This window comes from Mirounga angustirostris, unplaced genomic scaffold (assembly GCF_029215605.1).
Source record: "Mirounga angustirostris isolate CCGP_5_RB_7025 unplaced genomic scaffold, mMirAng1.0.hap1 SCAF_4, whole genome shotgun sequence".
NCBI classification, from domain to species: domain Eukaryota; kingdom Metazoa; phylum Chordata; class Mammalia; order Carnivora; family Phocidae; genus Mirounga; species Mirounga angustirostris.
The window spans coordinates 158459745-158475155 of NW_026991712.1; the positions used below are offsets into that span (position 1 = coordinate 158459745).

At 36.8% G+C, this 15411-nt stretch overlaps 1 protein-coding gene across 24 annotated transcripts in view; it reads left to right on the forward strand.

Moving 5' to 3' along the window:
* The window catches only part of SCMH1 (Scm polycomb group protein homolog 1), a 176386-nt gene that overhangs the window by 55458 nt on the left and 105517 nt on the right, over positions 1 to 15411 (forward strand). For 14 of the 24 annotated variants that reach the window (XM_064589350.1, XM_064589353.1, XM_064589352.1 and 11 more), the window contains one exon: positions 9334 to 9404. The exons of 5 other annotated variants lie outside the window; for them this stretch is intronic. Coding sequence is in view for 17 of the 19 variants with exons in the window: in XM_064589353.1 (XP_064445423.1) it covers positions 9334 to 9404 (71 nt within the window). In the remaining 2 variants the exon portion in view is untranslated. Of the gene's footprint in view, positions 1 to 5106; positions 5126 to 8309; positions 8453 to 9333; positions 9405 to 15411 lie in introns of those variants that run through there. 5 more of the 24 variants (XM_064589342.1, XM_064589343.1, XM_064589340.1 and 2 more) reach the window with 2 other exon arrangements.

The following is a 15411-nucleotide window of genomic DNA, read 5'->3' on the forward strand; positions in this document are numbered from 1 at the left end:
ATACGTTTAGTTTTCATCCTGACAGAGTGTACCTCAGGCCTAGGATTTGAAAAGTAATGTTAATGTTAATCATTCTTAATCAGCCTTCAGGATTTCTACACAAATGTCTGTCTTCTTAGTCCTTTAAAATCTTTCTATATGTTACATAAGTATTAATATCCTAATTAGTTGTTAATTAGTTAAAGTTGTTACTGCAACTTCACGGTTCAGCTCTATTATTATCACTGTCTTTTTGCTCCTCTTGCCTTTTCTTCCAAAAACATTACTTTTATTGCCCACTGACAGAAGATAGCGTAGAATACTAGACTAGGAGTCAGAACTCCTGGGTCCTTTGAAAGCCAGCTGCACTTAGGAACTCTGTGATGCTGATCCTTAGTTTTCTAACTTGGAAAATGGGGATAATAATCCCATTCTCCCTAGTTCACAGGGTTTTTAAGAAGATTACATGAGCTAATGGATGTGAAAGCATCTTAAAATCACTCAAATACTTTTCAGCTTTGGAGGATTGTTATTTTCATTCTGTTAAGGGACTATCCTCAGGCATTACTCTAAGTCAAATCTTGGAACATTCTTTGAAGTGAAGCATTCTATGAATGTGAGATGAAGAAATGAATGAAATGAAATAATGCAGGTAAAGGGCCTAGCACTTGATAAACAATAAATGAGAGTCACTTTTTAATGGCTTAAAACTTGCCTCAAGCTTTCTGAGGCACTGGTATATGATAGAAAAAGCATGGACACAAGAATCAGATAGGCCTTGGTTCAAATTCCTTTTCCCTACTTAGCAGTTTTGTGACTTTGGGAAAATTACTTAATCTTTCTGAGCCTATTTCTTCATCTTTAAACTGGGACTAAAACCTACTTTTCAGGTTATAATGAACTTGGGAGATAGCGAACACCGTGTAGCATGGTTTAGGCAAATGGAAGGTGCTCAGGGAGAGCTGCTGCTGGTTTGGGTTTTGCCGCTAGTATGAATGGTAACAATTACATACGGTTCAGTGACGAGCCATGCTGCTAACAGTCCACTTTGTTGATAGGGATTGTAAAAAATATTCTCAATTTAGCAAGAAGTACATAAAGTGGTGTTAAAATTTGAAAGTATAGTTTTCCTTGTGCAAGGAGTAGAGGCTGTGCTAACGAGGCACAAGCAGAGCCAGGCATAGCCTCTGAGGAGTTAATCCTGCACATTTTACTTTGCCCATCAAGCATAGAGAGCAGCCCCAAGTATCAAACTGAAGTGAAATTCAGTAGATTTCTAGAATCTCAGAGTTTGGAAGAGGCCTTAAAATAATCCAACTTGGCTCAGCATTTCAAAAGTTGACATTGTGAGTATCTTATAAAATGCCTTGTCTTGAACTCCTCAAAGTTTTGTTTTGTTTTTAAGATTTTATTTATTTATTTGACAGAGAGAGACACAGCGAGAGAGGGAACACAAGCATGGGGAGTGGGAGAGGAAGAGGGAGAAGCCGGCCTCCCGCTGAGCAGGGAACCCGATGCAGGCCTCGATCCCAGGACCCCAGGATCGTGACCTGAGCCAGAGGCAGACGCTTAATGACTGAGCCACCCAGGCGCCCTGAACTCCTCAAAGTTGTTGGGGACTTACAGCCTCCCCAGGAACTCGCTTCATATTCAGACAAATATTTACTGGGCCAAAATCTGTTTCTTTGTAAATTCTATCTGTCATACTTACAACTTTTAGGGCAATATAGGATAGTTGAGCCAGTTTTTCACTCACCGGCCTCTAGTTATTAGAAAGTAGTGCTAGGGACTGCCTTCTCACTGCTGCTCTTACCTTCCTAGTTGCAGCACCATCATCTCGTACCTAGATTATTAGAATAGCTTCCTAACTAGTCTTCCTGCCTCCAGCCTTGTCCCCCTCTAATCCATCCTTCACACTGCAGACAGAATGCCTCCTCCCCCAGAGCCTTCAGTGCTTCCTCTTCTCATTAACGTGGTGTGGGAGGTTCTCTGATACCTGAACCCCACTTTGATCTAAAACCTCTTTTCTAAACTACTGTTTTTTTAAAACTCTACCCATTAGTCATACCAAAATATTCAGTTTTTAGAAAAGTTCCTTTTCGGGGCGCCTGGGTGGCTCAGTTGGTTAAGCGACTGCCTTCGGCTCAGGTCATGATCCTGGAGTCCCGGGATCGAGTCCCGCATCGGGCTCCCTGCTCGGCAGGGAGTCTGCTTCTCCCTCTGACCCTCCTCCCTCTCATGCTCTCTGTCTCTCATTCTCTCTCTCTCAAATAAATAAATAAATAATCTTTTTAAAAAAAAGTTCCTTTTCTCACTTCTGGGCCTTTATACATGCTTTTCTTTCAGTCTGGAAAAAAAAAAGATTCTTAAAAGAATTTTCTCTTGGGGCGCCTGGGTCGCTCAGTTGTAAGCGTCTGCCTTCGGCTCAGGTCATGATGACAGGGTCCTGGGATTGAGTCCCACAGCAGGCTCCTTGCTCAGTGGGGAGTCTGCTTCTCTTTCTCCTTCTGCCCCTCCCCTCTGCTCGTTCTCTCTCTTTCTCTCTCTCTCTCAAATAAATAAATAAATGAATAAATCTTTAAAAAAAAAAGAATTTTCTCTCTTCTTGGCTGACTTCCTGCTTATCCTTTTACACTTTAACTTAGAAGTGTAGAGGTTACTTCCTCTGGGAATCCTTCCACAAGTCCTCCTATAGCACCCTCTGTAGCCAAGCATAGCACTTATCATAGTTTATTATAGTTGGCTGTTTAGTTTCTGGCCCTCACTGAAGCTCTTTGAGGGCAAGAACAATATTTTGATCACAGTTGTATCTCTAGCACCCGGCACAATGCTTTGATACACACCATAAATATATTTGTTGGATGGATGGATGGAAAAATGGCTCCAAGACTTTGCTTTCTTCTTCATGCTGAATGTTCATTGTTCTTTCAGCTGCTCCTCAGGTGATGTGGTTTTGTGTCCCTTCACCACTTAGGTCACCATTTAGACTTTGGTTTGTTTTGTCCCTCTCAAAGTATAGCTGCCAGAACTACATTTAATATCCCAGGTGTGATTTCACTACTCAGCAAAGAGTAGCACTGTTGCATGCTTGCTTCTTCTTTTCACTCACTTTTCATTCACTATACTTTTATGAAGCCTGTGTTAAGTTTCAGGCACTGTGTTAAACAGTGAAGATTAAAAAAAGAATAATAAAGATAGCTGCTATCTGTGATGAGCTTAAATAAATAATGATGATGATATGATGTGAAGAGTATGAAAATAAAGGTGTGAACAGGATGTCACAGGAGCTGGGAAATGGTGGGATTTGTTCTGAGAAATGGAGAGTCAGACCTTTTTTTTTTTTTTTCTTGGCTTGGTGTTTTATCTTTACTTGATTCATTAAAAATTATCAAGTTACTGATCTAAAAGGCCTATGGACACTGTTTTGAGAATGAACCACACTGTGTATCTCATAAACTTAAGCTCTGGACATTTTAAAATAACTGGGTTTTATTAGTCCTGGATATGCCATAACTTAATTTGAAAGTGCCAAGAAAACATGGTTGAGGGTATGCCTTATGAAAAGTACTTGCTCTATTTAGGTTGGTTTTGAAATTACATGAAACAAAGTGCTCCTCATGCTGGAATAGACTGATGAGAGAAACAACACAGAGTCCAGAGATAGGTCTAAATATATGTAATAAATTAATATGTGATCAAGGTGACATTTCAAGTCAATGGGGAGAAGGTAATTTATTCAATAAATAGTGGTGAGCACAATTATTGAATAAAGGTGAAAAGGAAAGCAACATCTTTACCTTATCTGTCTCACAAGATAAATTCAAAATAGATCATCAAACATTTAAATGTAAAAAAATGAAACCTGAGAAATCCTAGGAGAAAACATGGGTTAATATTTCTTAGAATATTGAAGTGAAGAAAGCATGATGTGAAAGCCAGAAGTCATAAAGAACAAGACCGAGAAATTGAAGGGCAAATCCTAGCAAACTGAGACAAGTCTGCAACATACATGACAGGCAGAGGACTAATATCTTTAAAATACATGGAACTCTTAGAATCTGAGAAAGCAAAAGAATACCTCAGTGAAAAACAATAAAAATAAAATACAAACAGACTGGTAAGCCTAAAAAGATCTTCAGCTTTATTAGTAATCAAAGAATTGCATATAAAAGTATAACAGTATTTTGTTTTTTCTCAGGTAAGATTTAACACAAGTGTAGAGATTGTTAAAGCAGTTTTAGCAAGAAAATATAAGAAACATATTCTTATGCGCTACTGGTAGGAATTATATTGTATCAAAATATAAAATATGTTAATCCCCCCTTAATTTACCCTAAAGTGATCATCTTAAAAGTGTTAAAAGATGTGTGTACAAAAATACTTACCAAAAATTAGAAAACAACTTAAACAACCGTCAAGAGTATTTAACAAATACTTTTGTTAACTAATGTAAGTTATGGCACATATAAACAATGGAACAGTTTTCAGACAGTAATCTTGGAGTAGAATTTCTGATCTAAAAACTATGACTATCTTTATTTCTCTTAGGAATTTGGGTTCCTCACTTAAGGTGGAATGGGGTGGAGTTCTTGTAGAGAAATGTGGCCAAATAGTAGCCCACATGAGTGAGGGTGCCTTATGTGACTAGGTCAAAATTAGCAGGCATTTGAGGGATTTGGGACATACTTAGAAAGAGAGATTGTACATATTATGCCCAGGACCAATGGGTAGAGGTTAAAAGAAGACAGACTTTGGCTGACTATAACCAGGAAAGTCTGTCCATTTGTACTATTGAATAATAACTGAATAAGGAGTTTTTCAGCATTGGAAGTATTCAAGCAAAGGCTGGAGGGAGCTTCAGGTCTCAATTTTTGTATCACCCCATCAAGATGCTTTTCTTGACCATCTGCCTAAAATAGCACACACATACCATGGGCACTCTGTCTCTCTTACCACTTTCTTTCTTTATTTGAAAAAGGCCAGATAAAAAGTATTTCTGTTGCCCTCTAAACCAACTGACATATATTTATCTGTTTATTTATTGTTTTTCTTCCCCCTTAGAAAGTAAGCTCCATGTGAACAGAGACTTTGGCTATTTTATTCTTTGCTTTATATCACCAGTGCCTCGAACTGGGGTTGGTGCATGGTAGGTGTGCAATAAGTATTTGTTGAATGAACAAGTATTAGAGAAAGCGATTCATGCATTCGACTTGGTGGATCCTTGTGCTTTACATTTTTGGGAATTTTAATTTTTTAAAGGTACTTCTATGTAGTGTACAAGTCTCTTCAGGGCAGAGATCTTACTTCCTAATAATAAGTGTAACTATCAAGTGGTGTGCCTTAGAGTTTATAAAATACTTTCATAAGCATTATTCAGAAATATAAATGAGATGACTGGCTTTTTCTTATGTGTAAAATCTCAGCTCCAGTGTTTCCTCTGTAGAGCATCTGTCTGTAACTTCACCGTCTAAGATAGTTCCCAGCCTCTGTCTATCACATTATTTTATTTCCTTCAAATATTTATCACTTATTACCTTATTTATTTGGTTATATGTTAATTGTGCCTCATCATGCACCAAAATGTAAACTGCCATGAGGGCAGGGACTTCCTGTCTTATTCCAGCAATGAGAATACTGGCTGGCACATAGAGGAATATTCAAACATCTGTTGAATTAATAATTGAAATCACTCTGTAAATTATAAAACATTATACTTATATGAGTTAATAATATTAATCTTCACGGTAATCCTTGACCCCAGTAACAGATTAGATTTTCCCATTCTGCATTCTTAAGGCAACCCGTACTACCTCATTAACTTAAATTGGTCATAATTGTACCAAATTATTTGTGTTATGATTTATTTAACACTGCTGCTTATTTCTAAACTGCAAGCTTCATGAATTTAGGAGCCATGTCTGTCTTGTTCCTCTTACATTTAACCCAGTGCTTTTGTACTTGGAAGGAGTTTAATATTTATTAAATGAATGAGTGTGTGTGTGTACAATTTTGCATGATAGATATTATCTCCATCCTTCTGATGAGTAAACTGATATGTGGAAGGATTAAATAACTTATCCAAGATAGTTATAGAAACAAGACTTTAGGGGCACCTGGTGGCTCACTTGGCTGAGCGTCTGCCTTCAGCTCAGGTCATGACCCCAGAGCTCTGCATTGGGCTCCCTGCTCAGGGGCGGGGGGGGGGGTCTGCTTCTCCCTCTCCCTCTGCCCCTCCTCCCTGCTTATGTTCTCTCTCTCTCTTTCTCTCTCTCTCACTTGTAAATAAATAAAATCTTAAAAAAAAAAAAAAGAAACAAGACTTTATCCAGCATCTTCTGACTCTCAACATTACATTTTTTTAACTACACTGGTAATTTCTAGACACAGATGTGAATCAGAATTACTTAGGGAACCTTTGAAAATACAGATTTTTCAGGGCGCCTGGGTGGCTCAGTTGGTTAAGCAACTGCCTTCGGCTCAGGTCATGATCCTGGAGTCCCGGGATCGAGTCCCACATCGGGCTCCCTGCTCAGCAGGGGGGTCTCCTTCTCCCTCTGACCCTCCCCCCCTCATGCTCTCTATCTCATTCTCTCTCTCAAATAAATAAATAAAATCTTAAAAAAAAAAAAATACAGATTTTTCAGACCACACTCAAAACCTACTGAATGAGAACCTCTGAAGCTGGGGCCCAAAACGCTAAAGAAATGAGAAAAATTATTCAGGAGATTCTGATGATAAGTAACATTTGGGAATCAATGATAAATGCCAGGGGTTGGCAAATCCAGCCCACTGCCTATTGTTTATTTATAAATAAAGTTTTCGTGGAACATAGCCACGTTCATTCATATACATATTGTCTGTGGCCGTTTTCAGGCTACAGTGCACAGTTGAGTATTTGTGACAGAGACTGTGTGGCCCACAAAGGGTAAAATTTTTACTATCTGGTCCTTTACAGAAAGTTTGCCAACTCCTCCCTGATCTATACCTTGCTGCCTGTCCTATTTGTGTGTGTGTAGTTGGAGATGTAGTAGACATGACGTTGGTTCCATCATGGGCATTGCAGCAGGTGCTCAGACATTCTTACTGAGTCAATAAAAATTAATTTATCTGCAGTTTACCTGAAATTAAGAGACTAAGCCTTAGGAAGTCTAAGCAGTGAAATTTAAGAAAAATACTAATCTAGGTATGGTTCAATCACAGTGGGTGAACTGCTTTTAACAAAGATTCCTTTTCGGGCGCCTGGGTGGCTCAGTTGGTTAAGCGACTGCCTTCAGCTCAGGTCATGATCCTGGAGTCCCTGGATCGAGTCCCGCATCGGGCTCCCTGCTCGGCAGGGAATCTGCTTCTCCCTCTGACCCTCCCCCCTCTCATGCTCTTATCTCATTCTCTCTCTCTCAAATAAATAAATAAAATCTTTAAAAAAAAAAAAAGATTCCTTTTCATTCAGTAGGTAATAGGGTGTTCTCTAAATGGAGAAAGATACGAGATTTCTTGCCTATATAACAGGGATTGATGACCACAATTGATGTGTAATAGAGAACTGTAATTAATTCCTAATTATTTTGGTACCCCTGATGCTGCCATAATTTTTAAAACCAAAGTCTCTTGGGTGCTTGTGGTCAAAGCTCAAGCTACTCCAAGCAATTAATTACCCAGGACTGACCAAACTCTCTAGACCTGTGCTGTGTGATACAGTAGCTGTTACCCAGATGTAGGAATTTAAATTAAATCAAATTAATTTAAACTTCAATTTAAATCCCTCACTCACACATTTCAAGTGTTCAGTAGTTACATGTGGCCAGTGGCTGCCTTACTGGACAATAGAGACACAAAACATTTCTATCATTACAGAAGTTTTAGTGGACGGTGCTGTCATAGATGCTGGACTTTCAAGAGTTGCAGTTCGCTCAAATCCCAGACTTGCTATTTGACTTAATCCTTTATTTGTAAGAATGGAATAGTAATTTGTAATGTTTTCTTTTTCTAACAGCAAATAGTGATGAAATGTATTCATTCCTTGCTTTAGGGATGTCTTAGCTAAGAGCAAACTCTTTATTACATTCCGATAAGCTCCTAAGTCTTGATTCCAGGAAATATCCATCTCATTTACCCTATGGACTCTGTATTCAAGATAGTTAATCATTGGCCAGTTCATGAAGTGGTTCAGAACTGACTGTGATTTCTGGCCAAATCTATTTGGCTTGCTTAAGGATGGTGGGAAAGGGAGCAGTTTTAAAACAGAAGCTATAAAGTCAGTAAAGTATAAAGTCTTGGCATCATCTTTGAAGTGATTTAGATTTCATCATTCAGTGAATCATTTTTATTCCCAGCATCTAGTGCTTTTTACATGGTCCAAAGCGGCCCTGTGCTGCTCCACTGCAGAGGAAACTTCAAGAAATGCTGGTTTGCTACAGTGTTTTAGCTTGTGAGAGTCTCTGGGATCTTCCCTGCACCATCATGGGGTCACCTCTAGGTGGGTATTAGGGAGAGATTGGTAATTGATTTAACCTTTAATAAAGAACTTAGTCATCTTTTGTGATTTAATAAGATACATATATTTAACAGCTTGTTCCTTAAAATGTTTTCCATGACCCCAGCAGCATCACCTTGAAGACTGCTTCTCTAGCACAGTGTTCCTCAAACTTTGAGAGGCTCCAAAGGCCACTTAAGGCTAAAAGATCCTGTAGACTCCCTAACTTATTCTTAGTTAACTCTCATCAGAAATGCTACCAAGAACCTACTTTTCTGTAAATTACCAGATCTTTGTCATTTTGCACCTCAGAGCAAGGCAGCTGTGACAGGATTGGGAGTGGGTTAGGGGTGGGTGAGAGAGAGCAAGGATTCAAGTATAATCTCACTCATTCTGGTTTTTCCTGCCATCAAACCATATTACCCTATGTCTCTCCTTCATTCTTTCTGAGCTGAGATGGCGGGATCCAACCATATTGGGTGTTAAAAGCTGTCATTTGATGGTATTAAGGGATCTCTTCAGGAGTCAGGGTGTTCAGAAGGATTCTCCTCACCCACTCTCTGTGTCTTCTGTTCTGCTGTCCAAAACTTCCTGGACACTTCTGTGAGATATTGGTATATCTTGCTCTGGCATTTTGGATCACTTTAGGGACTAACATGAAAACCATGTAAAGGTCATCTTCAGACCATGATTTTAAAACATTGATCCAAAATGATCCACTCAGGTCACCTAGATTTCTACCCCTAATAAATACTCTTTTGAGCCCAATCTTTTTTCTTACACTCAGAATGAGTCCAAAAAAGGGCTAATGTTTAGTGTAGATTACATCCTAAAAGCACTTTTTAGGAAGTTGACTGTGATAGAGATTTCTATTTCCTTTACAGGTCATTTTACCTGGGACAAATACCTAAAAGAAACATGTTCAGTCCCAGCGCCTGTCCATTGCTTCAAGCAGGTAATTGATTCTCGACATCTTTAGTAGGTGGGAGGCAAGTAGGTTTGTTTTGGTCCTGAGACAAGCAAAACAAGCCCTTGGACTTCTCACCTGAAGGCCCCAGAATAAACTTCTGTGGGAAGAATACAGCTCAAGGCTCAAAAGTGATGAATTTTGGCGGCAGACAGTCTCTCCACCTTCATCCCAAGTAACACCTTTTCCTTTCTTAACCTCTTTGAGGCTATATTTTGTTACTGGGAACAATACCCAATTTTTATGATAGCTCTTAATTCAGACAGATAGGAAACAGAGTTGTAGCCCGTAGATAGTGCTTGAAAGGGGAGCAGTATTCATTTCTCTTTATGCAACACCCCGGCCACAGTCCTGCCTTTCCGTAAGAATACTGGCACCAAGTTCCACTGGAGAGTATGTTAGGACTTTATTAGAGGTTGCTCCGAGCTTCCCATATAGGATTAAGTGTCCCACACAACGCACAGATAATGTTGACTATATCAGCACATGATAAGGCTGGTAAACAAAGAAGTGTACTGCTGTTAAATAGAGCTAAACATCAGGAAGCTATTTATACCTTCCTTTATTATTCAAGTATTTATTTCCTCAAATTGTCAACATTTCACTTTAAAATTTGTCTGTGTTCTAAATAAAAATGCAAATCCAGGACTTCTGCTTATTTGAAACAAGAGGGACTAAATTCATACTCCCACCCAAAGTAATAATAATAAAAGACAGTATATTAAACAGTAGTTTTCAAGTTACTGAAGATCAGGCAGCCAAGCACAGTGATCTCTGAGAGATGAAAAACAATGAGTTGAGCCCCTTATGATTTCCAGCTTACTGCCTTAAGAGAGTTTTGAGACCATGGCCCATAGAAGAGGAGCCCAGGGTGAGCCAGTGGCTCCCTAATTTGAAGAGATGGAGCTGAGAGGGGAAACCAAGGTGGCTAGAATTTAGAGGACAGAGTGCCTAAGAGGAAAGAGCTGCACAGAAAGAAAACCACAGAGATCTGCAGAAAGCCCTCTTCAAGTCTTCAGCAAAGTGATGCTGTTTCATGTATGCAGTTGAGGAAACTACCCAAAGCCAAGAGAAAAGCCATCTGACAGGATTGGAAGGATCAGAGCCTCACACTCCCACAGGGCTGAGAATAATGCCTGATTCCACCAGCTAGACTGGAAAATGTCATCATTCATGTGGCATACAGTGGAAAACTTGGGAAGATTTTACTCAGCAGTGGGAAATAATTAGCCTTAGAATGAGGCTCTGGACCTGCCTAACAAATCATAAAAGTAAGACTCAAAATGATCAAACTGTTTTCAGGTAACTTAAGGGCATCTAAGAACACAGCACAAGAAGGAATGCGAAAATAATCAGCAACCAACAGGTAAAAGACAAATGTCTATCAAAGATTACCAAGCATGTAAGGAGGCAGGAAAACATCATCAGTCATGAGTGGAATAATCAACCAATTGAAACAGACTCAGAACCTATATAGATCTTAGAATAACAGACAAAAACATTAAAACATGTATTTTAATTGTATTCCATTTGAAAGTTAAGCAGAGACACGAAAGATAATGAAAAACTCATACTGAACTACTATGTGCAAAATGAAAAATACACTGGATGGGATTAATGGCAGAAGAGATCAGTAAACCTGAAGACATAGCAGTAGAAACCATCCAAAAATGAAACAGAAGAGAGAAAAGAATCTTAAAAAGATGAAAAAGAACATTAGTGAGTCAAAGGATAACTTCAGTTTCCATGGGATAACTTCACAGACCATGTAATTAGAGTCCCCAAAGGAGAAGAGATGAGGGATGGAAAAAATATTTGAAGATACAATGGCTAAAAAATTTCCAAAATTGAGGAAAACTGTAAATCCACAGATTGAAGAAGCTGTGTGAATCCCCCCCCAAATAAAAGACAAGAAGAAAACTAATTAACGCATATCATAAAGGCTCAAAGTTATCAATAGAGAACATCTTAAAAGCAGCCAGAGAAAAAAGACACTTTACAGAAAGGTTAACTAACTTAGTTAACATTATATTTTCATATATTTAGTTACATTATATTTACTTGTCAGAAACAATGCGAACAAGAAAGTAGAGTAACATGTTGAAAGTAACAAAAGGAAAAACTGTCAACCTAGAATTCTATACCCACTAAAAAGATCTTCCAAAAACAATACCAGGTGGAATTACGGATCTATAAAAAGGAATGAAAGTCCCTGGTAATTGTAATTATAAGGGCAAATACATAAGATGTTTTTCCTTATTATTTAAATCTCTACAAAAGATAATCATGTAAACAATAATAATCATATTGTATTGTAGAGGTGATAACAGATGTATAAGTAAAATGTATAACATAAATGCCCAGGAGAGGAGAAATCTTAAATATACTCTTGTAAGATTCTTATACATGAGGTATAATGTATATGATTAGTAGATTCTTGTAAATAGTATATTCTTATAAGAATAGTATATTCTTATAATGAAGTAGGATAATATTACCTGAAGATAGACTGATAAGTTAAACGTGTTTACTATGAACAGCAGAGCAACCACGAAAATAATAGAAAATAAATAGCAGATGGTAGACTTAAATCCAACCATATCAGTAATCAAATTAATTATAAATGGTCTAAATGCCCTAGTTAAAAGGTTGAGATTGTCACATTGAATAAAAAAACAAGATCCAATTTTATACTGCTTGCAAGAAATTATACTTTAAATATAAAGACACAAACAAGTTAAAAGTAAAAGGATAGAAAATAATATACCTTGCTGACATTAGCCACAATAAAACTAAAATGACTATGTTAATATCAAAGTATATTTCAGAGTAGAGAATACTACCAGAGATAAAAAAGGTAATTTCATCATGAAAAAGGGTCAGACATTTTTACATGAAGCAAAAAATGATAGAAATGTAAGGAGAAATGAATAAATCTAAATTTATTTATAGATGGAGTTCTAATACTCCCCTCTATGACTAAAGAACACGTAGTAGGAAATCAGCAAATGAATAGTAGACATTAGCAACACTGTCAACCAGCAGGACCTAACTGACAGGTATAGAGCACCCCCAGCAACAGCAGAATGTACATTCTTTTCAAGTGCACACAGAATATTTACCACCTTAGACCATATTCGGGACCATAAAGTAAGTTTTGATAAACTTAAAAGGACATAAGTAATATAAAGTTTGTTCTCAGGTTACAATGAATTAAAAATTAATAGCAAAAAGTTATGTGGAAAATAATACCTCCAAATATTTGGAAACAAAGTAACATATTTCTAAATACCCCTTGGGTATGGAGAAATAAAAAGGGACATTAGAAAATATTTTCAACTAAATGGAAATGAAAATTTCAGAATTGTGGATTGCCGCTAAAGCAGTCTTTACAAGGAACTTATAGCACTAAACACTGATACTAAAAAGAAGAAGAGTTTCATTTAGTCACCTCAACTTCCATTTTAAATAATGAGGGGGAGAAAAAGAGCAAGTTAACCCCAAAGTATGCAGAGGAAAGGAAATAATAAAGATCAGAGCATAAACCAGTAATAGAAGAAAGAGAAAAATAATAGAGAAAATCATTGAAGCCAAAAGCTGATTCTTTGCAAATAACAATACAAACGATAAACCTCTAGCCAGATTAATCAATAATAAAAGAGAGAAAACAGAGATTACTAATGTCAGATTTGGAAGGGGTACCCTCACTATTGATTGTACAAATATTAAAAGGATAATAAAGGAATATTATGAACAAATTTATGCCTTTAAATTTGACAAGTTAGTTGAAATGGATAATTTTCATGAATAACACAAATTACCAAAGTTCACTGAATAACACTCTGTTACAAAAGTTGAATTCGTAGTTAAGAAATTTCCCACAAAGAAAATTTCAGGTCTAGATGACTTCACTGGTGAATTGTTGCAAACATTTAAGGAAAAGGTAATGCAAATTCTTCAGACTTTTCCAGAAAGTTTAAGAAAAGGGAATACATTCCAGCTCATTCTGTGAGGCAAGTATTATTCTGATACCAAAATCAGGTAAAGATACTGAAAGAAAAGAACTACAAAGCAGCATCTCACATGAAAATACATGTAAAAGTTCTAAAGAAAATTCTAGGAAACTGATTTTAACAATATGTAATAATAATTCATCATGACCAGGTGGAGCTTAATTCCAAGAATGCTAGGTTGATTAAACATTCAAAAGTCAATCAGTGTTTCACCATATGAACACACTAATGAAGAAGAAGTGTGATCATCTCAGTAGATGCAAAAAAAGCATTGACAAAATCCAGTGTCCATTACTAATAAAAACTCTCAATAAACAAGATATAGAAGGGCATTTCCTAAATCTAAGTCCTAAAGGGCATCTATGTAAAACTTAAATCTATCATACTTAATGGTAAAAGTTTAAATGCTTTTCCCTTAACGTCAGGAACAAGACAAGGATGTTTGCTCTTGCCACTTCCATTCAACATTGTACTACCAATGTGACCAGGCCAAAAGAAAAGGAAAGGAGGAAAGGAAGCTGGAAGGGTGGGATGAAGGAAAGGGATTCAGATTGAAAAATTTAGAGCAACCACCAAAGAAAATATACATGAATTGATGGCTAACATTTTATCATTAGGGAAATACAAAGTAAAACCATAATGAGATATCTCTGTACATTTATTTAAATGTCTCTGATAAAAAAGACTGACCATTCCTAATAGTGGCAAGGATGTGGAGTAAATGGAACTTTCATAAAATACTGGTGAAAACATAAAAATGATTCAATCACTTTAAAATATAGTTTGGTGAAAAGCTTCAGCAAACTACTGAGCCAAAAAAAAAAAAAATCACTAAACTAGGAATTAAATAATACATCTTTAACTTGAAAAAAATTTTATACCTCAGTACTATGGTTAAAAATAACTCAATAGGAGACATAATGGAAGAGAAAGTCTCATTTACAATAGCAGCAATATATATAATTTTTTCCATACAAAGATTCATACATGGATGTTCATAGATTTATTTGTAATAATCAAAAACTGGAAACACACCAAATGTTTATCAACATGAACTCAGCAATAAAAAGAAATGAATTATTAATGCATTCAGCAATAGATTGATATCAGAATAGTTATGCAGAGTGATAATATCTACAAAAATCCTATAGCCAACATCATACTTAATGGTGAGAAACTAGAAACTTTCCCACTAAGATCAGGAACAAGGCAAGGACATCTCTCACCACTCCTTTTCAATATCATAGTGGAAGTTTTAGACTGTAATAAGACAAAAATAAAAGATATACAGATTGGGAAGGAAAAAAAAATAAAACTTTGTTTGCAGATGACATAATTGTCTCTGTAGAAAACCTGAAATGCCCCCGCCCCCAAAAAAACCCTCCTAGAACTAGTAAGCAGTTATACAAGTTTGCAAGGTACAGGTTAATATATAAAAGTCAATCACTTTCCTTCATACTGTAATGAACAAGTAGAATTTGCAATTAAAAACACAATTCCATTTAGCACGTCCAAAAATGAAATACTTAGATATATATCTAATAGAATATATGTTAGATTTATGTGAGGAAAACTACAAAACTCTGGCGAATGAAATCAAAGAACTAAATAAAATGAAGAGTGATGTTCAAGAATAGGAAGACTCGGGGTACCTGGGTGGCTCAGTCGGTTAAGCATCTGACTCTTGATTTTGGCTCAGATCATGATCTCAGGGTTGTGTGATGGAGCCCTACATTAGGCTCCGTGGCCCAGTGTGGAGTCTGCTTGAGATTCTCTCTCTCCTGCCCATCCTCCTGCTTGCACATGCTCGCTCTCTCAAATAAATAAATAAATAAATAAATAAATAAATAAATAAATAAATAAATAAAATCTTTAAAAAAAAGGATAGGAGGACTCAATATTGTCAAGATGTCAGTTCTTCTCAATGTGATCTATAGATTAAATGCAAACCTAATCAAAATTACAGGACGTTCTTTTGTAGA